The 20,240-nt window shown below is 41.9% G+C and overlaps 2 protein-coding genes across 2 annotated transcripts in view; both read left to right on the forward strand.

The window, feature by feature from the left end:
- CUBN (cubilin) overlaps window positions 1-8,948 on the forward strand; it is a 152,972-nt gene extending 144,024 nt beyond the window's left edge. Inside the window, exons 60-66 of the mRNA XM_033076268.1 lie at window positions 601-763; window positions 1,210-1,418; window positions 2,096-2,243; window positions 2,361-2,542; window positions 3,654-3,819; window positions 5,582-5,817; window positions 6,203-8,948. Of these exons, the coding sequence (XP_032932159.1) occupies window positions 601-763; window positions 1,210-1,418; window positions 2,096-2,243; window positions 2,361-2,542; window positions 3,654-3,819; window positions 5,582-5,817; window positions 6,203-6,310 (1,212 nt within the window). The 3' untranslated portion in view covers window positions 6,311-8,948. The remainder of the gene's footprint in view (window positions 1-600; window positions 764-1,209; window positions 1,419-2,095; window positions 2,244-2,360; window positions 2,543-3,653; window positions 3,820-5,581; window positions 5,818-6,202) is intronic.
- A 3,753-nt stretch (window positions 8,949-12,701) lies between these two features.
- Window positions 12,702-20,240, forward strand: part of RSU1 (Ras suppressor protein 1) — a 105,447-nt gene continuing 97,908 nt past the window's right edge. The window contains exons 1-2 of the mRNA XM_033072511.2: window positions 12,702-12,800; window positions 13,059-13,170. Of these exons, the coding sequence (XP_032928402.1) occupies window positions 13,062-13,170 (109 nt within the window). The 5' untranslated portion in view covers window positions 12,702-12,800; window positions 13,059-13,061. The remainder of the gene's footprint in view (window positions 12,801-13,058; window positions 13,171-20,240) is intronic.

Raw genomic sequence — 20,240 nt, forward strand, 5'->3', positions numbered from 1 at the left:
CTCAAACACATGTAAAGTAAAACTTTAGAGTAAGCTTGCAGATTCATTATCATACACAATTGCTTGAAAGGGCTAGAATTAATAATTTTTTTTTCTTTTTTTATCAAAAGTCTTGGTGCTTAGTGCTCACCTGTAGAAGCTATTTTCTTGGAGATGAGCATGCAAAACTTCAGATAGCAGAATGCTGCTAAATGAACACCAGCAAGGAATGTTATCCTGTTGAACATTTGAAATACTCAATGAAACAAGGAATTAATTTCACATTTTGATTAATAAAATCAATCTTCTCACTGAAAAGTACTTTGAGTTTACATATAGTAAAGAAATGAGAGTGCCAAATTAAAATGTAATAATTTTTTGATAGATTTGCTGAGACAGGACCAGAATGTTCCGTAATGAGATTTACCCTGTCCAACAGAATTAGTTAATATGGCAGTGAATAATTATGGTAATCAAGAACATCCTGTTAAAGCACAAGAGAACACACTGCACTTTCAAGCAAATGAATCGTAATGTAAGGAGGGGTCACAGAATTTTATTTCTCTTTATTTGTTTGTTGTGCCTAAACTATCAATGGCTTATATATTTTGCTTCTTTCAGCTTTATGATGGAGATAATGAAAATGCCAATTTAGTTGGCACATTCTGTGGATCTGCAGTGCCAGCTCCTTTTCTTTCTACCCGTAATTTCTTGACAGTGAAATTTGTCACAGACGGGTCTGTGGAAAGAGCGGGTTTCAATGTCACCTACACCACAGTAGATCGTAAGTATACACATATATGTATGCATATATGTTGTTCTAACTCTTTCATGGAAATTCATGTTTAAATAATAATTTGTGTTTTTCCTACACATAAGCCTTAGGAAGGGGCAAGGATAGTCAGTAGTACAGCATCTTTAGGGAAGCTAAAAGCAGCTTGACCCCAGTACAAATCTCTTTGGTCTTGGCTGGCTGGGAGGAGATTGTCAGTCTGGGAGTACAAAACAGAAAGCCTCACAGATTGTTAACAAAAGGGAACAAACATTTATTTGAGTGTTATGACATATATTGACTCCACAAGCATGTATTTTGCCTTTTGTTTTCCTTCTAGAGACTCAAAGACAAATACAAAAGTATACCATCCAAAACTCAACACCATTTGAGTTTTGCTCAAAAAATAGTTTTACCCAGTTTTCCCTCTATGATGCATTTGTTACTGTTTTACACAGGCCTGTGTGGAGGAATCTATAATGCAACTCCTACATCCCTGACTGCAACATCTCCTAATTTTCCCAATGAATATCCACCATTTACTCTCTGCACTTGGGTGATTGACGCCCCTCCACAACAGCAAGTCAGGGTGGTGGTAGAGACCTTCCACCTCCATTCCAGCCAGGACTGCTCTCAGAACTACCTAGAGCTTCAGGATTCACCAACAGTAAGAAATTTACAGGGGATACCGCTCCCCATTCCCCATTCCCCATTCCCCATTCCCCATTCCCCATTCCCCATTCCCTATTCCCTATTCCCATTCAACTCCCTTCTCTCTTTGGAAAGAGAGAAGAAATGTCCTATTTGGTAATATAATCATTGCTGATCCTCTGTGAGGGGCACATCCAAAGCATTACTCACAAACCTCACAGAAGCACTCTATGCACACAAGGAGTCAGACCTGGGCAAGTGTTACACAGTTTTTTACAGCTGAACCAAGTATCAGTGCTACCAAACTTAACACACAGAAAACACTGTCCAACACCAAGTTTTCATTGTGCTTCCTCCCATCCAAGAACCATAATAAAAATGAATATTCATGCCAGAAAATATGTTAGAAAGCACCAGAAAAAATGCCCAATATTTATGTCACTCATATTTTAAACCTTCTTTCATCATTTCTCATTTTGGCATGAGAATACCTCTTATATTCTATTTGTTTCTAATAATAATTCAACATGAAATGTTGAGATACTAAGTGATTTCTAGGAGAACTTTAAAATGCAATTTCATAATTGCATTCATAATTAGAGAGATAATTGTTGAGAGATTTATTTACCTTCAGTTCAGTACATATAAAACTGAATTGTATCATTAAGTAACTTGTGATGTATTAAATTCCAGCAGAGCCAAGGGTCAGTCCACAGATTCTGTGGCACTGAAACTTTTGCAGTCCCTGAATTTTATTCCTACGATCGCACTGCCATTGTGACTTTCAAGTCAGATGAATATATGATTAACAATGGAATCAGATTTTCCTATCAAGCTGCAGGTAAGCTTGAAGAAATGTCCCAAAATATCTATCTACTATTCTCTTTTTTTATTTCAGACACTGAAATGAAATACAGAGATCTGAAATCTTTATATGTTTCTGGTTTTCTGTCTCAAGGTTGCAGCAGAGAGTATAATCAGACGTTTGGTTACCTGAAGAGCCCTGGCTGGCCTGATCAGCATCCCAATAATATGGATTGTTCGATCATTCTTCGAGCTCCCCCAAATCACACAATATCTCTCTTTTTCCATGCTTTCAGTTTGGAAGACAGCATCCACTGTTCACATGATTTCCTAGAGGTACCATGCAAGTATACATATTTTGTGAGCCTATGTAAAAATCTGCTGAATTCTAAGGATATTAGTACATTTGGATCAAGTTTGGATCAAGTCTGTGTTGAACTGACTGAATTAGGGACTAATTTATTGCCAGAATTTTATGATGAAACATACTTAGCTGTTATAGTACGAGGTTAAACAATACACCCTAGTAAGTACAAACCCAGTGAATAAATAGTTTCATTATCAGCTAACTTATCTTTACCTAGCTCTTGTTGAGATTATTCAGTTAACAGAGTCATCTGGAATAGTTTGTGTTTGATATGAACATCCATGCAGAAAGCCATAAATCTGAGCCATTTTTTTACAGCCGTAGATTCTACTGCTTGAAATTTTTCTCAAGAAAGTTTTTTTTCCTAAAAAAGCAATTAAAAAACCCAAACCAAACAAACAACAAAACAGAAACCAACAAACTCCAGTGGCAACTGTAAGACACTTGCAAAAGTACTTTGTGTCAATAAAAAGCGCATCTTCCTCCTACGCTCTTGCAGGTTTTCTTGATCACTGGTCAGATTACAAAAATTAGATGTCTGTGGCAGAATCATTATTTAGCTCTACTTTCATATCCTCTTCACTGTCTCAAGAAATGGATCTAAGCACCAGCATTATTGGAGTGCAGAAAAAAAATCAGATTAAATCTGAGCTATGTAATATGATCTGTATCTTAATGTGACTGGGGAAAAGAGCAGTCTGCAGGGTAAAGAATTAATCTTTTCATCTGGAATATTAACATTTCTTATTAAAAGTATGGGCTTAAATTGCATAAGAACACCTTAGCTACTAGTCAAGTAATTGTTTTCAGTCAGGAGATACACACTCTAACATTTAGCTGCCTGTTTTTGATGATACTTGTACTGTGCAATTACTTATAAAACTTAGACCAGTTAACAGTCTCTTTTTCCTTCTGCACAAGAATATGTGGTAGGAGAAACAGCAGTATTAAAATGGGCAAGATATAGTATGCATGCAAGTTACTACTTAGTTTGTACTGTGTTTGTATCCATGAATAGTTGTGCTGGTGTATAACTGCACAGGAATTTAATGTTGACAGTATTGTTTGTATTCCTTGAAGGTCAGAAATGGGAGTGATGTACAATCACCACTACTTGGCAGGTTCTGTGGAAACACTGTGCCCAGTCCCATCTTCCCCCAAAACCATGTTGTCTACCTTCGTTTCAAGAGCGATTTTTCAGGGGTTCATGATGGATATGAAATTACTTGGACTTCATCATCAAGTGGTAAGGCTGTAGCAACAACATAGTGCTATATAGAAGGAAAATGCAGCAATATGGAATTCAGCTCTTTTTGGATCCTTCCTCATCACCACTTTAGACCCTTCCTAGCATCCACAGTTCACCCTATTCAGTCACCAGAGATAGGTAGTTGTTCCTCAAGACCACTGGGGCAAGATTAGTTTTACGAGATGGAAGCAATTCCCTCTCCTAATATTGACATTAGAAACCTTAGATGATGTAGTCCACTTAAGATCTTCTTTCAGAGAGAGGCTGGAAAATATCAGGGGCATCTACCTTGGGATCCACAGAGTTGTGGTGACTCATCTTGCTCCAGTAGTCCAGTTGTGATATGCCTGAGGAGCTAGGCATAACTAAGCCTGAAGAGGACATGAAGTTGCCTCAAGAAAATAAACTAGCTATAATGCTGTGTAGTGACCATATCATGGACACATTCATGAATGGCTTATGAAATGGCAGTGAACAGCTGGGAAATAGTTTCTTCATGACAGTGAGTTACTAGAGATGGTAAAGCTCACAGCCAGGTAAGAAGTACTGCAGAATAACCATATAGGACTGAGTGACCCAGTGGTGGAAAGGCAGAGAAAGCTCAGTGTAGGAAAGTGTCAATAAAGAATGTGGTCAAAAACATGATAATCCTAACTTTATTTACAAAAATACAGGCACTGAGTTGACTTTTAGTAGTCAACAAGAAGATCTTAGGGGTAAAATAGTTTCATGAAAACAACAGTTCACTAAGAGTCAAATAGACTGGCATAATGATAGAAATTGTTGGGACAGGAAGAGAGGATAAATAGCCGCTGTATAACTCCATAGTTCACACACAAATTGAATGATGTGCACAGTTCTGGTCTCTTCCTCATACAAGAAATCAGGATTAACAAAGGGCTCAACATTAAAAGTGGCTTTTGTATGAGGTATGCAGAGACTTTTCGATCTGGTTAAGAAATTACTGAAGTCTATAAAACTGAGTGATATTGGATGATAAATACTGATCAACTGTTTTTTTTGCTTTTCCCATAGAAGAACAAGCAGCCGTAGGTTCAGAACAAACTAGACAAACCAGTTCTTGACACAGTATGCAGTTAAACTGTGGAGCTCCTTCTCATAGCATGCTACAAATTTACATGATTCAAGGGCTACTCACACAAGTTTATCTGATAAACATTATTAAATAGAAAAGTGCCATCTCTGGGAGCTGTAAGCTGAAAATTCTTGGAGACTGTGAGGGTAATCTGTGTCATGATCTGCACATTCTTACTCTATAAACTTGCATTTTTCCTAGGTCATCTGCTTCTGCCCAGTGTTGAAGCTTAAATTTTGGTTTAAATGGACTTTGATTTACTTAATATGCCTAATTTCTCTGAGTTGTTCTCTGTATTTTTCCCATGAGGAAACACTACTTTTCATGCCAAAGAACAGTCACAACGAATTCATCTCCAGTTGAGTTGCTGGGAACTGAACTAAGGCACAGACTTAAAACTTCAGTTTCTGTTTCAAAGAATTTTGGGGGGAGATGGGGGGGATGTTGGTTTTTAATATTCAGTGACGGTCTAATGCCCATTGCATATTCTTAGGCTGCTGAAACCAGAGCCTCAGTTTTATCTCTTATTCGTGTTTTTAGCCACGTTAGCTGTCCCAGCTCACAGTCTCTCAGCACTATTACTGATACTGTACTAATGTACTACATCATGTATTGTCTTGTGAAACGAAGCCTTCTAGGCCAATTAACAGTGTCTGCTTCCAGGATGCGGCGGAACATTATACGGCACCACCGGCTCCTTTGCCAGTCCCAGCTACCCAGCGACTTACCACAACAACACCGACTGCGAGTGGGCCATTACCGTGCCCCAGGGACGAATTGTCACAGTGAACTTTGATTTCATCAGCATCGATGACCCAGGGGATTGCAGCAGCAACTATCTGGTCCTCTACAATGGGCCAGATGCCAGCCATCCGCCTGTGGGCCCCTACTGTGGAATGGTACGTATTGCCTTCCTCTGTGACCCCACAAGTGGTCAAAAGGAGTTTTTACTGTTTCATGTACAAGGCCATTTCCCTAATTGTGGCATGAATTCCACACAGATGAGTGGAAGTGAAGGCATAAGGCGTGTGTGGCGCCTTAGAAGCGTTCCAACTCAGACCGTACAGTGACATCTAGTGGGAGGCATCAGTTTGCTCCGTACTTCATTGTATTTGTGTTTTAAATATTTGCAATATCCTGAGGGACAAATGCAGCAACAGTAACTAGAACAGACCTGAGATTACTATCAATCCATGAGATAATTTGTACCTCAGTTTTAGCTGTCTCTTCCAAAGGATCTTGATGCTCTATGAAGCTTTTAATTTTTCTTGTCTTTCATTTTAGGACACAAACATCGCTCCATTTACTGCTACGTCTCATCAAGTCTATATAAAATTCCATGCTGAATATGTGACTTTACCATCAGGATTTCATTTAAGCTGGACAAGCTAAAACACTGCTTATATTACCATTCCTTGCTATACTGAAAAGACTTTAGATGATAAAGGAGGTTTGAAGTCCAGGGATGATAATGGCAACTGAAGTAAGGTCTTTTAAAAGTTACTGTAAATGTAGCTGTTATGAATTTGGGAATCTGTCAAAAAAAACCATTGGTCTCCCATTGTGCTGAAAATAAACTGTTACCTACTCAATTGGGAAAAGGAGGTTTTTCTACATATTTTTTATATTCTTCTACATAATTTCAAAATTGTACAATTAATGCTATAAAAATTTAATTACCCAGGATAAAAATTACACATGAAGTTGATGAGAGGACCTAAGACATGAATCTGTCTTTAATTCATTCGCTAGAGTTATGTGGTTTTGCTCCAAGCATCTCTGAAAACATCAGCTTAAGTTTTATTCAAATTACCTAAAATCAGAAATTGGCTAAAAAACGGCCGCTGTCCTATAACCATTTACACATATAACTATGCTGAAGAACTTTCAGTAATAGTGTGCATTGGGTATAAGAATGAATCAGTACTGGAGAATTCACTGAAGTTCAACACAGCAAGGACATGATGTGGTTCTAAATCTTAACCAGATTAAGAAGTAATGTCAGGATCAGAGCCCTATGTTCAATAGATACAGATACCTGTGTTTATACTTATTGAGTTATTTTTTCAAGCTTCAAAGTCTCTTTTACAATGGAATATAAAAAAAACTTCTGAGACTTTCAGTAACTATGTTACCCTTCTAGTCAACTTGTAGGCAACTTCTTAGACATTTATGAAACAGATATAACTTTGGAATAGGGCAGACAAAAAAATATCAATTGACCTTTGACTACAATTAGTTTTTCCCTTCCCCAGGCTAACACACATCATACATAAAAGATGTTGTTGACAGGGTATGCAGAGGACACTGATTCCCACCATGAAGCATTTTTGTCACAATCCAGAACAAATGACCAGTTCATTTCCTGAATGTCAGCTGTGATGGACAGGCAAGAGAAATTTTCACTGCAGAAAAGGAACAGGGGCCTTATCAGAACTTTCATTTCACAACTATTACAATGAGCTGCTCATACTGAAAGCAATTCCTTAATGTGATTATTGAAGTTATTAATTATGAAAGGATATTAAAGTGGCAGTTTTAACAAAATCTAGGATTTTTTTAAGATTTTCCAGTAAAGGCTGAAAAAACATTGCACAAACATAAAAAACTTTATAACAGATGAGCAGATATTCTGGTTAAGATAAAATGTAGAAAAAACAAAGCAGACAAAAGGGATAAGCTATAAAATACGACCCAAAAATTATCTGGTGGTAAGTTGGAAAAAGAGAAACTTGTGAAGTCCCACTGGTCAACAGAATGAGATGTAAGCCAGCATTTCATAACTGTCCAAGGCCTAAGAAAAACAGCCTGTGGAGGTGATACTCCTGCTAACATGCCTACGTATTACATGAAAAAATCAGAAATACCTGTATTTGGATAAAACTGGGAGGCATTTAGGTCCTGAGCTGCTAGCAAAACAGAAAATTTCTCTAATAAGGGAAAACATAAAAGACCACATAATGAAATTAAATATTTTCAGATTAGTAGTCCAGAAAACTTTTGCTGAGAGTCGACTCAAACTGACGCTGTACCTGCAGTCAAAGGATGATGCAATCTTTGTCCATATTGTTTATTAAAACTGTCTATACTAGTTTTACTGCAAGCAGTAAAGAAACACCTGAACTGTCTGAAATAAAGCCACAAAATAAATTCTAAAGACAGCAGTGTGTAAGTAACTCCAAGTACAATCAAGCATGAATTGAGTGGTTTGCCTGCAGAGATAAGGAGGACTGCATTTCCCCCCTGTGGAACGCTGCATCACAGGCTTTATGAATGTCCATTGTGGCTCTGACCTTCCTGTGAATCACCATGGATTTGGTGCAGTTGGTGCAACCACATCTGCAGTTGGCAGAGAATCTCAAGATCTGGATGCTGGCACTTGCTGCTAGGTGGCTGGACATGGATGCATCAGGTTTTAGGCCAGAATCAGTTTGGCAAAAATGTTGTCATTTTCTGCATTTCACCAGTGCAGAGCACAGCTCAGCTGGAAGCTGAAAGGGAAGCATATGTCCCTCCAAACAGCTCCATGCCACTGCAGGCAGTGTTCTGTGGTATGTCCATTGCTCTGTGGTGAGTTCCTGCTAAAAGTGGATCATCAGGAAATGAGTTCTCAGGTTAAACATTGGCCTATTTGCAGGTGTGACAGAGCATAAACTGACAAACAGAAACCTATAGATGGTTTTAAAGGGTGAAGGTCACTAGTGGCTTTTCGAGGCTGGTGTCACTACCATGTCACTCAGTTTAAGGACACCAAGTTGCTCAGGCACTCCCTGAGCTCTCCTGCTGACCTAGGGACTGGTACAGAGACCTGCTCTGGTGACCTGACATGGGCTGAGGCCATTCTGATAACATCCCCTTAAGATCTCGAGGGGAGCTCCAAGTGAACTGGTGAGTTTGCTGAAATCTATACTTCAGAAAGACTGCTTTCATGAAGAGAAAAAGCATGTTTCACTTTAAAGCAATTAAATGCTTTTGGACATTTTTTATATTATAAATACTTGCTGTTGGAAAGATCTGTCGCATCATCAAATTTTATAAACCATTGAAATTCTGCAGAAGAAAAAAATAAAGAGCACTATGAATGAAAGAGAAATTTTTAAGGGTTTTTTTTTTTTAACTAATGCTTAGTGCATCTTTAAGTGATAGAAATACTCAATACCTATCCATAATTTTATTTGCAAATTAGTAAAATGCATGAGGCTATTTAGAGAAAAAAAAAGCAAACAAAGATACAAAGTCCAGCAGAGAATTTGTGCCCATGAAGACTGTTGAATGAAGCTGCTGGTGCAAGGTTGAATTGATCCAGCCCAACTGACTCTCGCCAAAAATAGTCAAAGTCTAAAATTAAATTATCAAACCCATTCTTTAAAAAAAACAAAGGAACAAAGTAACCCACTGCTGTCCTCTACCATTTCATATGAGGAGCCGCAACAAAAATACCAACTGCAGAAGTATTAAAGTGGAGGTCCTTAGAGGAGAGAGCTGATGCTAAGCCATGTTTCTGTCTTGGAAGGTAAGGAGCAATTTAAAGCACTTGCTTTAAAATGAACACAGAGCAAACACAAACAAGCAGAACCAAACAGATAATCTGGAAATAATTATTCCATTAAACTTCTATGTGCTTTTTGTAGTGTACAATTCAAAAGAAAAAATCTGTATTTAATAAGAAATATAGCTTCATCTCATAACACTGCCATGAAAGCCTTTGCTTTTATGTCTGTGCACATTGCTATTTTTATAATGTCATTGTTGTGAATGTCTGCATGTCTGTATTGTAATAACTGCATGTAATAACCTCCCTCTGTCAATGACAAAGCAGATAATGAACGTGCAGGTTTTCACTTTCTAGAGCCTGCATGTTTTTTATTTTACATGTAAAGCTTCTTCTGCATGTCACTATAGATGTTTATTCTCACATAAAAAGTAATTTTATGAGGCAGTTATATATGAATGGTAAGCCCTCCGAAGACTAGGATTTGAAGAATAAGCACAAAAATATCCATAACAATATTTTTAATTGCCCTTCTCATGTGGCAGGACTCTTCTTTATAAATGAGAAGTAGTACCACGATGAGATGTTCTTATGATTATAGTTACTTGAAGTAAAGGAGGCAGAAGATATAGAGTTAAAATGCTAGAAATCATGCTGCTGGTCAATTTAAAAGAGTAGCTAATTTTAGTTAAATTTACAAAGCAATTTTCACTGAAAAACAGTTTTCAATTGGTTCATTAAGCAAAGGAGGAGGTGTCTCAATTTCCCATAATAACACAGGGTATGTGTCCTAGGCGCCAGAATTAATGTATTTGGTGTAATTATTTTTGTCAACTGCCGAAGTAAGACTGCAGAATTATTCTGCAATCCTAATTAAAACAAAATCCAATAAAAATTAATGAGATTGACTATATTGTTCCCAGTACAAAACAACTGGATTACTAATAAATAAATGTTTAAAATATTTATTAAATGATAATAAAGATAGGGGCCAAATTCTAGGAGTTTGTTTTTACAACAAACATTTGGAAAAATAAATATTGCATGCCAGTTATCACACTTAGTGAGTGTAATGTTGATGGATGAATTTGTGGTAGCAGTGCCCAGCACTACACAACTGCTTTTGCTGGGGGCATGTTGCTGTTGCATCATTTTGATGGCACACTATCCCTGCATTAATGTTGCTCATTATCACAGCTTTTCTTGGAGGGGGAAAACAGGGATAAAAATAGAGAAATAATGTAAAACAGCATTTCCTTGGTTAATAGACCTGCACCTAGGACAGGAAAAGCAAGAGAGGCATCAGCAGTACTCACTGCCCAGGCAGAGCAGGCTGGGAGCACCGCTGCAGGGACAACTTCTGCCTCCTCTGACCACCACAGGGGAAACTGCAGCTCTGCCACACAGTCGTGGCCATACATTTACCTCAGTCACCTGCTTTAGCCTGCATTCCTAAGGACAGAAGGCATACACCAGCCTCTGCAACAAATTCAGGCATCTGCTCTGCAAACATTTATGCCAAGTGACAGATTTAGAACAAATCTGACAGATAGCAAAGATATTTTATAGTTGTTTCATAAGCAAAAAATCAGTAGCTGAAAGGTACAGAAGACCTAAATTGGAAAAGTCTCTACTGTCAGTTCTACTGGCTGGTCCCTAGGAACAGGCTGGCCAGCCTCTAGCTGGGGGTATAGAGGGAGCTAAGGATATCTGGGGCCAAAGGAGTTTTGGAATGACTGCATGTACTGGAAAATGACTCTTCATGACCGCTGAAGGGACAATCTGAAAAATCAGTTTTCATGATCAAGGACCTTTGGACAGAGTAGCTTGGGTATCTTCCTTCCTACTCCTTCCCAGACAATGGGTACTTGGTGCTTGGTGAGGCACTGAGAAACTTTAAAAGGAAGGCTTGACAGCAACTTCCCTGTGCCAAATCCAATGCCAATACCCATGACTGGTGCTCAGACAAAAGGCTTGCTCAAGCAGGACCCAGAGAAGGTCACACAGAAGTTGTGAATGATAGATGAACTGTTTACACAACAACAGGATAATGAATTTAGGTAGATGGCAAAAAAGACCCCAAAAACAATCCTGAGGAAAGGGAGTAATGACAATATGTTTATTAAGTGGGGAGTAATTAAATACTTCTATGGTAGGAGTAGATATCTAGGTCACATGCAAGGTTTCGATCACTGCATAAATGGGGCAGAGAGAAGCATGGTGAGCTTCACATGAACCATGAAGACTGTTTTGTGAGTGTCTTGTTAGAACCACAGGTGCTGTTAGCTGGAATAAGGAAGCAGGACCATACTTACAGACAATTAATCTGCCTGAGCCTTTGTCACTAAATGACACTTAATTCCCCATGAAGTAAGAACAGACACGTTAGCACTTAGGTCTTGGGACAACTGACTGGTGGCAATTAGGGCATTTTCCTAGACAGGAAAGGGATCCAGATTCACATTTCTGCAGCCAAAAAAGAACTGTACATCATTGTCCTGTACATCTGAATGGCAATGGGTTTGGCTGAGAAATCCAGCTAAAAGGAAGATACCCTTCCAGCAGTATCTTGTAAGAAAGACCTGAAAGCAGACAGTAACTTCAGGAAACGCTCAAGGTAGGAAACTCCAATTAGGAGTAAAGATGCTATAGTTCTGCAGTCCAGTATTAAATCCCTACATTCCTAGAAAAAGGAAAAGTTGAAGTTACACCTCCAGGAAGTTTTTTATTTGTTGGCTTAGGCAAATGTTCATCATGTTGGTTTCTGTGGACACCACTTTTAGGCTAGTAAGTAACACCATGGAGTACATGTGCAAAATTCAGAGCTGGGGTTCTCACTAAGTAGCCTCGCCTTAGGTAACCTTATACATTTAATCATTAATTGCTCTGAACTTTCGTATCTGTTGAATGACAGTAGATAGGAACTTCCTATGAGAGAGGTTACATGCATAACTACATCCCGGGCAGCAAGGCTGGAACTCCAGCGCCGTGGCGTGTCCACACCAGTTACCGACGCTCGGAACACGGACCCAGCCTTGTGACTGGTTCTGCTGCTAGAGCCGACCGGAAAATCCATGAAGGCACCTGAAGAAATAGAAACCGCTGGTTAAATGCACCGGGGGGTTTTTTGCTGTGGGTTATTTCGGCAATAATGTGTGTCGTCTCGGTTGCCTGTCCAAAGCCCGGAGCGCTCCGGCAGCCCCGGCCCGCCCCCTCAGGATCGCGCGCCCCCGCGGCTCAGCGCGGGCGGGGCGGGGCGGGGCTGCGCCTGCGCGCGGGGCCGGGGCGGGGCGCACCGGGGGATCCGCCGGGGCCCGCCCGCTGCCCGGCCGTGGGATCCGCCCGCTGTGTCCCGCCGCTTCCCGCTGTGTCCCACCCTGTCACCCCGCGGTGAGTGCCCCCGGGCCGGGCCAGGTCTGTCCGTCCGTCCATCCGGGACGGGAGCCCGGCCGGCATCCCGGGCGCTGCTCCGCTGGCATGGGCGGACGGGGCGGGATGGGACGGGACGGGGCCCCGGCGGCGCCGGGCTCGGGCGTTCTCTGCTCTCAGACGCCTCGGGGCCGGGGCTGTCCGGCGCTGTCCCGGGTGGAGCTCTCGGCGGGTTTCCCCTGCCGCCCGGCTGACGATGTCCATTTGTGCCCCGCCTAGACCATGTCCAAGTCCCTGAAGAAGATCGTGGAGGAGAGCAGGGAGAAGAACCAGCCCGAGGTGGACATGTGTGACCGCGGCATCTCCAGCATGCTGGACGTGCCCGGCCTGTGTAGGTACCGGCGGCGGGCGGGCACAGCGCGGAAACTTCCTTATTTGTCCCGGGCGAGCGGGGGCCGGCCCTGGGCGCGGGGGGCCCGCCCCGCCCGGCCCGGCTCTGCCCGGGTGCAGCCGCTGTCCCGCTGCGGTCCTGGGGCTGCCCGAGGCTCTTCGGGCGTGGGGGGACTTGGGGAGAGATCCGTGAGCTGAGCAAAACACCCCGCACCAGGCTGCCGGCAGCACCGCGAGGAGCCGTGCCTGTGTCCATCCACCGGGGCTCAGCGTTCCCTGCCGCGCTGCTGGCATTCCGGCACTTGGCTCGTGGGGAGACTGTCCCTCTTCTCCGGCCTGCTGCTGAAACAAGAGCACCAGCCAAGTGGCATCTCTGCTGGTTTTTGAAAGGGATGGGGTGACATCAGCCTGGAACTGCGTGCGACTGGTCTCTAAGGGAGAGGACAGTAATACTGTATCGCACATACGGCAACGTCATGCTTTGGATATTATACGATTGCACATGCTTCTTGAACCATGACAGGTGCTGCTCTTGGTATGGTGCATTCGCTGTAGTTAAATTTACAGTAAATATGCATACCAATATCAGCATACTGTTATAGTTCTGGAGAACACATAAATGAAGAGCAAGTTAGGGATTTTCGCCTTGTAAAGTGTGCATGATGTTACGGCATAGCCAATACTCGGGGAGTTGAAGTTATGACTCTCTGGTATGTTCACAGGTGGAAATTTATCTGAGTGCATGATTCAGAGAGGGAAAAAAATCAAAATCTCAACCAACCAATGTAGTTAAAACTCTTGACTGTATAGTTTACTATGTTTGTTAAACTTGAGAGCAGCCAGGAGCAAATGTACAAACTCTTCTCACAGGGTAGATATGAGCTCAGGAAAGGTATGGCTCACTACCAACTCACCATTATTTGCAGAGTTGGGAGCATATCATGGTGTCTTCAGTCACATGAGTAAAGGATGAAGTCTTAAGTACAGTTTTGCACAACTAGATTCTGTACTTAAGTCTTCGTTCTGTACTTAGTCTTTTTGCATGGGACTTTGGGAAGATGGTGTTGTAAGGACCATACATGTGAACTTTTTAAATAGAAAGCTTCACTGCAATTCTATAGAATGAGCAGTTATTTGAGACAAAGTAGTGTTTAGCTCACATTAATGACAAATCAGTTTTGAGAACTATACTTAAATCTGTCAGATATATGGGGCAGAAACAGTGTACTGTTGCTTTTGTTAAGTAGGCTTGGTGCTTGCTATCAATATTAGACACATAATTAATTAACCAGCTTTGATCTTTCAAGCATAGAAAAAGGGTAATTTTGAAGCACGTTGATAATCCTAAAATAAAAGCTATTCTTGCACAAAGACTCTTTAGAGTTTGTTGTTCAGGCAAGGCGTGGGATCAGTATGGGACACTGTGGTCCCCAGATGCTGTGTGTTACCAGGTTACTAATTAAGCATCTGAAATGTCTTTAGTAAGGAGCTCCCTAGATGAATTATAGACTTATGGTACCCTAGTTAGACTGCATGAGAGGAGTCTTCATGCAGATGGTCTTGGTGCACATTGTCTGACTTGATCTAGTATGGAGATTTGGGGTGTTCTTCTGTTTGAGATGAAAGTTGGGGAAGGGGGAGATAATGGCTGGTTTCTGTTAAATTAACTGCTTTTTCAGTTATTATTCAGTTTTATTATGTTCACTGACAGAACACATAAATGTTTTGTAAATATTTTGGGTTTGGATTTTTTTTTTTACCATGGAGGTATTTGCCTTCTGGAGAAGGAATACCGTTCACCGAATAAAAAGTAATCAATGGGTGTTACTTCTGAATTTTTAGTAATGGCTTGAGGAAGTGTTAAATTGTTTTCAAACCCCTGACATCTGACTCCAATTTCTCTAATGTAGATTGGATGTTTTGGTTTTCTCTAGTTCTCAGAACTGACATGTAAGCTAAAGGAAAGTGACCTGGTGCCTTTCCTCCTCTGTTGCACACCTTTCCAGGGCAGTGTTAAAGCTTGCCTTTTCAGCTATTTTTTATTTTTTCCTTCCATGAAGTAAAGATCTCCGTTAAAAGCAATCATCACTATTCACACCAGTGACTCTTCTTGCGCAGCATTTAATCTTTAAGGAGGGCCACTAAGTAGATGTTGAGAGTTAAGCTTAGATAATGATTGGAGGGAGCGTCTTTGGCTGTTTGAATTTTGTAGGTTGGAAGTCATGCCTGCGTTACAGTGTTCAATAACCCCTGATCATTTTGTCTCATGTAATTATTTAGTGATTGTGAATGCCCATACCTGAGCTGCCAAGCACCCCTTAGGGGTAAACTGCTCCCTGTAGTCCTTACTCTTCAAGGAAAGGACCAAGCCTTGTCTCACTGCGTGGTTGAGTACTTGAGCTGCAGAGTGGCTAATGAGCTTGTATTTAACCTTTCTTAACTTAATTCACATAGGGTTAATACAGGCACAAGGATTTGGAAGCAGCATACCATATAACATCTGTTCAGTGTGCCAGTTCTTTTCCTTAGGTGTTGCCCTGTTCTTGTCATGTTTGTATGGAGAGGAAAAAAAAAAAAAAAGAAAGTAAGTGAAAGAGAAAACTGGTGTTCTGTGGAGGCAAAGAGGAGCAAAGGGGAATATATGCCCTGTCTTGGATACAATTTTCTTCTGGCTTCTCTTTTCAGTCTAGTGAATGGCTTACTGCAGTACAGGGCATTGTCTTCCACCCTCTGTAGTAACTGTGGGAGAGACAAAGCAGACAAAACTTGCCTGTCAAATACCAGTGTCTCTTTCCAATTAAGGATGAAATACTTCTATCTGGGAGCAGATTGACAAGCTAGCTTAGGCCTGTTAGCTTGGTAACCTTTACATCTCTTCCCACTTTCATGTTTAGCAAATAAAGAGTGTGGTTACCAGCTTATATACAGCAAGGTGCTCAGATTCACAAAAAAAAGGTTAAGTAGTCCATGCAGCACTTCTAACTCAGGAGTTCATGAATGTCATTAGAAGTAGAGTTCTATTTTTTTAATAGTCCTCAAATCCAGGCATTTCCGTGTCTTCTGCTAATAAATTACAAACTAGAATTGTTACAGACCTTCAGAACATCTGAATTTTTGATGCTTTCAGAACTGTGATAGGAGAAAGCTTTTTCAGACATGTTCTGTAGAAAAGAGATTTCATTTGAGACAAAAAATATCCCTTGATTGAAGTGTTCTGTGCTTTAGCTTGTCATGCAAGTACCATGAGAAACAGGTTTAAGTGCTAAAGACTTTTTTTTATTATTCCAGCATATGATAAAGCAACAGTTACACCATTTGTGTGCACATCTCTACTACAGCTGTGCATGCTCCATACATAAATAGTGTATAAAATGTCTTGTCCCATGAAAGTGTTCTGTTGTGTTGATTTAGGGTTTTGCCTTCATATTGTGAAGTAAATACATGATATTTGTTTATAAAGCACCCACTATGGACAGGTAATGGTAGAGAGCATTAATAGACATCCTGTAGGCTGAGCAAGCAGGTCCAGCAAGAAAGGAGTGATGTGCCCTTTCCCTAGCATAGCAAAGGACAGGGCATTTATTGTTAGGACTTGGAACAGCCATCAACAGCTATGGGATTGTTCTTAAAGTATGGAGAAGTGTCATTTATGTGTCTTTTAAGCTGTTGATATGGAGAAGCTACAAGTAAAGGAATTATTTTGCCCAAATAACTTGAGACATCTGCTCTGTTGTCAGGGAAGGAATATTGGATGCAATCCTGTTTATGTGTTAATTTGTTCTCATTATCATTCCATCTGTAAGCTATTCATATTTTGCATAAAGTACATACTTGTGTGGTAGGAATTAACATGACTAGAATTATTTATCAGAAAGTTAGTGTTGGTAAAATTGTTCATCCTTAAAATAACAAAAACACAGAAGATGGAGAGGCAGGCTACTTGCAACAATACTGCAATGCTCATCCTGCATTCACTTCCTCCAGTGGGAAGGCAGTATCTTATCTTGGCTCAGCAAAGTCATTGGGGTCTTCCTGTTTTGTGGGTGTGGGGTTTTTTGCTAATTTATTTTACTTTGGTTTGGTTGTTTTGTCAGGTTGCTTGTTTGGTTTTTTTAATGGGGAAGGCTTTTATTTGTTTTATATTTTCCTTGATAATTAAGTTGAATATCGTCATCCAGGTATTTTATGTAAAGCCAGCTTGCAGTGCATGGCAAGTATATGAAGAAATTCGATAATAGGGCCAGAATGGAAGAACCTAAATGTTCTTCCCTTGACTCACTGTTTTTTGAATAGTAATAGCAATAGTGGGACTGGGACCGTAATGAAAATTTGTGATTACTGTGCAAGCAAATTGCTCTGGCAATAGGTTTTACCCTGACCCTCACACTTCTGTGTGAATATCTGGTGCATTCATGAAGTCACAGTAACTTACTGCCTGTATGCTAATGACTATAATGTTACCAAGGCAGTATTCAGAAATTCCTGCAATGGCTTCAGAGAGAGGTTATAGCAATTTCCCATGGGAATCTCAGTGCCCTTCCATTCTCAGGAGAATGATACTCAGGCTGGATGTTTTACTCAGGTCAGTTTAATGTAAATGAGCAAATTTCCTTCTGTGTAAGGAATGAGCGAGTACTGCTCTCTTAGCTCCCTTTCTTAAAATGCTTCTAAACTTGCCTCTGAACTGGTGGTAGCTTTGGACCTTTCAAGACTGAAGAATCTCTTTCTCTTGATATGTCTGAAATGCTACTGGAAGTAGTCCAGAGCACAGACACCTAAACCTTTGCTCTTTTCAAAACAGTATTGGAGTGTAGCCTTTCTTGTTCCTTTGAGGGATGTCAGCCTGCCATTGCTGGTCAAAGATGCCATGGGACTTTTTGTCATGCATTTGGATTGACTGAGATAGTGGAGTTTCAGACAAGGTGTCTAGGCTTCAGTCAAATTTTGACAGTAAAATACAGAATCAAATGTCTTTGCTCTAGGAATTTGGGCCTTGAAATTTTTAACGTGAGCTTTGTTCTTTTCCGTATAGATGTAAGAGAAGAAACCTTTCTGAAAATAGCCTCAGTTGAAGGGATGGGATGAAAAAGGAGAGGGAGTAGTGGGAATAATGCTTCTAACCTTGTGTTGCTAAAGGCCAGTGGTGCACATGGCTTGATGCTGTAGTCAAAAGGCGTACCTTTAAATATGCACAGAACTTATTATGGCATTTTAATTCATCAGAAGTTCAATGTTTAAAAGACCAAAGTCTGCAGCCCCAAAGCTTCATTGCTCCTGAGTAAACATCTGTGCCTTCTTTGTACAGATGTGATGACATGGTTTAACTTCTCTGCTTTAGAAGCGAAGTGAAATGGAAGCAACTTCATATAGTATCAAAAACAATAATGATTTTTTTCTGTTTTTTTTTTTTTTTTTAAAAAGCAAATATTTTGTTGATGCTGTTGAGTCCTGGTAAAGCCTCAGAGTTCCAGAAAGACTTGTTTCTGAAGTAAAATGCAGAAAAAAGGGGTTTTTTTGAGCAGAACAGGCCCTAACACAGACCCCTGAGGGACACCACTGGTGACTGATCCCCAGCTGGATGCAGCGCCATTCCTCACCACTCTCTGGGCCCGGTCATCCAGCCAGTTCTTAACCCAGCACAGAGTGCTCCTGTCCAAGCCATGGGCTGCAGCTTTTCCAGGAGTGTGCTGTGGGAGACAGTGTCAAAGACCTTGCTGAGATCCAGGTACACAACATCTACGCCCTTTCCTACATCCACCAGGCGGGTCATTTGGTCATAAAAGGGGGTCAAACATGACCTATCCCTCCTAAACCCCTGCTGACTGGGTCTGATACCCTGGCCATCCTCCAAGTGCTGTGTGATGGTGTCATGGTCTGCACAACCTGAGCAGGGGTTGTGATGGTTTGTTCAACCCCAGAGTGCAAAAGACAAACGAGAAGGGACTAAAGTTTTATTCAGCAACAAGCAGCAATGCAGTTTATTAAGTGCCAACAACTCAGTTTGTGATAGAGGGGAGAGGGAAAGACATAAAGGAAATTAAGAAAAAAAGGGGGCGGGGAGAGAGAGAAAGAGAGAGGGGATGGGGGGAATAGCTACCAACAGATGGGACGTCGTCCTCAGGTCATCTGTCGATGTCTTCCATCTGTGGGGAGAAAGAGATCTCAACGAGTCTCTTCAGAAAGTACAGTAATTTCAGGACTATAAGGCACACTCTTTTGGATAAAATTTTGATGGAAACCCGGAAGTGCGCCTTATAATCTGGTGCGCCTTATATATGGACAAAGTTCGGAAATTTGCCAACCCGGAAGTGTGAGCTGCAAGAGCCATGGGGAGAGCTGGCAGAGCCACAGCCAACAGGAGCTGGCAGGGCCGCAGCCGATAGGGGCAGGCGGAGCCAGCGGGGCCACAGCTGATAGGGGCAGGAGGGCCAGCGGGGCCCTGGCCGGCACAGGGAGACAGGACCGCGGCCGATAGAGGCAGGTGGGGCCGCGGTTCTGGGACTGGCGGGGCCAGAGCCAGCACGGGCAGGCTGAACCAGCAGGGCCGCAGCCGATAGGGGAAGGCGGGGCCATGGCCGGCACGGGGATGCCGGGCCTTGGTGCTGGGGCCCACACGGCCACAGCCGATAGAGGCAGGCAGGGCCACGATGCCGGGGCCGGCGGGGCTGTGGCCAGCATGGGGAGGCGGGGCCGCATTGCCGAGGCCGGCAGGGCTGCAGCTGATAGAGGCAGGCGGGGCTGCGGGGCCGAGGCCGGCGGGGCCAGAGCCGGTACGGGCAGGCGGGGCCGGCAGGCCACAGCCGATAGGGGCAGGCAGGGCCACAGTGCTGGGGCTGACAGGGGCAGGCGGGGCTGTGGCTGGCAGCCACGCAGGGGGAGCCGGCGGCAGATCCTCGCTGCAAAAAAAAAAGTGCACCTTGTAGTCCGGTGCACCTTATATATGGGCAAAAGTTCAGAAATTTGGTGACACTCGGAAGTGCACCTTATAATCCGGTGTGCCTCATAGTCGTGAAATCACTGTAATTATTTTATAGTTCATTTCCAAGGTGAGTGGCCTCTGGCCAAAAGGTG

The sequence above is a fragment of the Catharus ustulatus genome, chromosome 1, assembly GCF_009819885.2.
Source record: "Catharus ustulatus isolate bCatUst1 chromosome 1, bCatUst1.pri.v2, whole genome shotgun sequence".
Taxonomy (NCBI): Eukaryota; Metazoa; Chordata; class Aves; order Passeriformes; family Turdidae; genus Catharus; species Catharus ustulatus.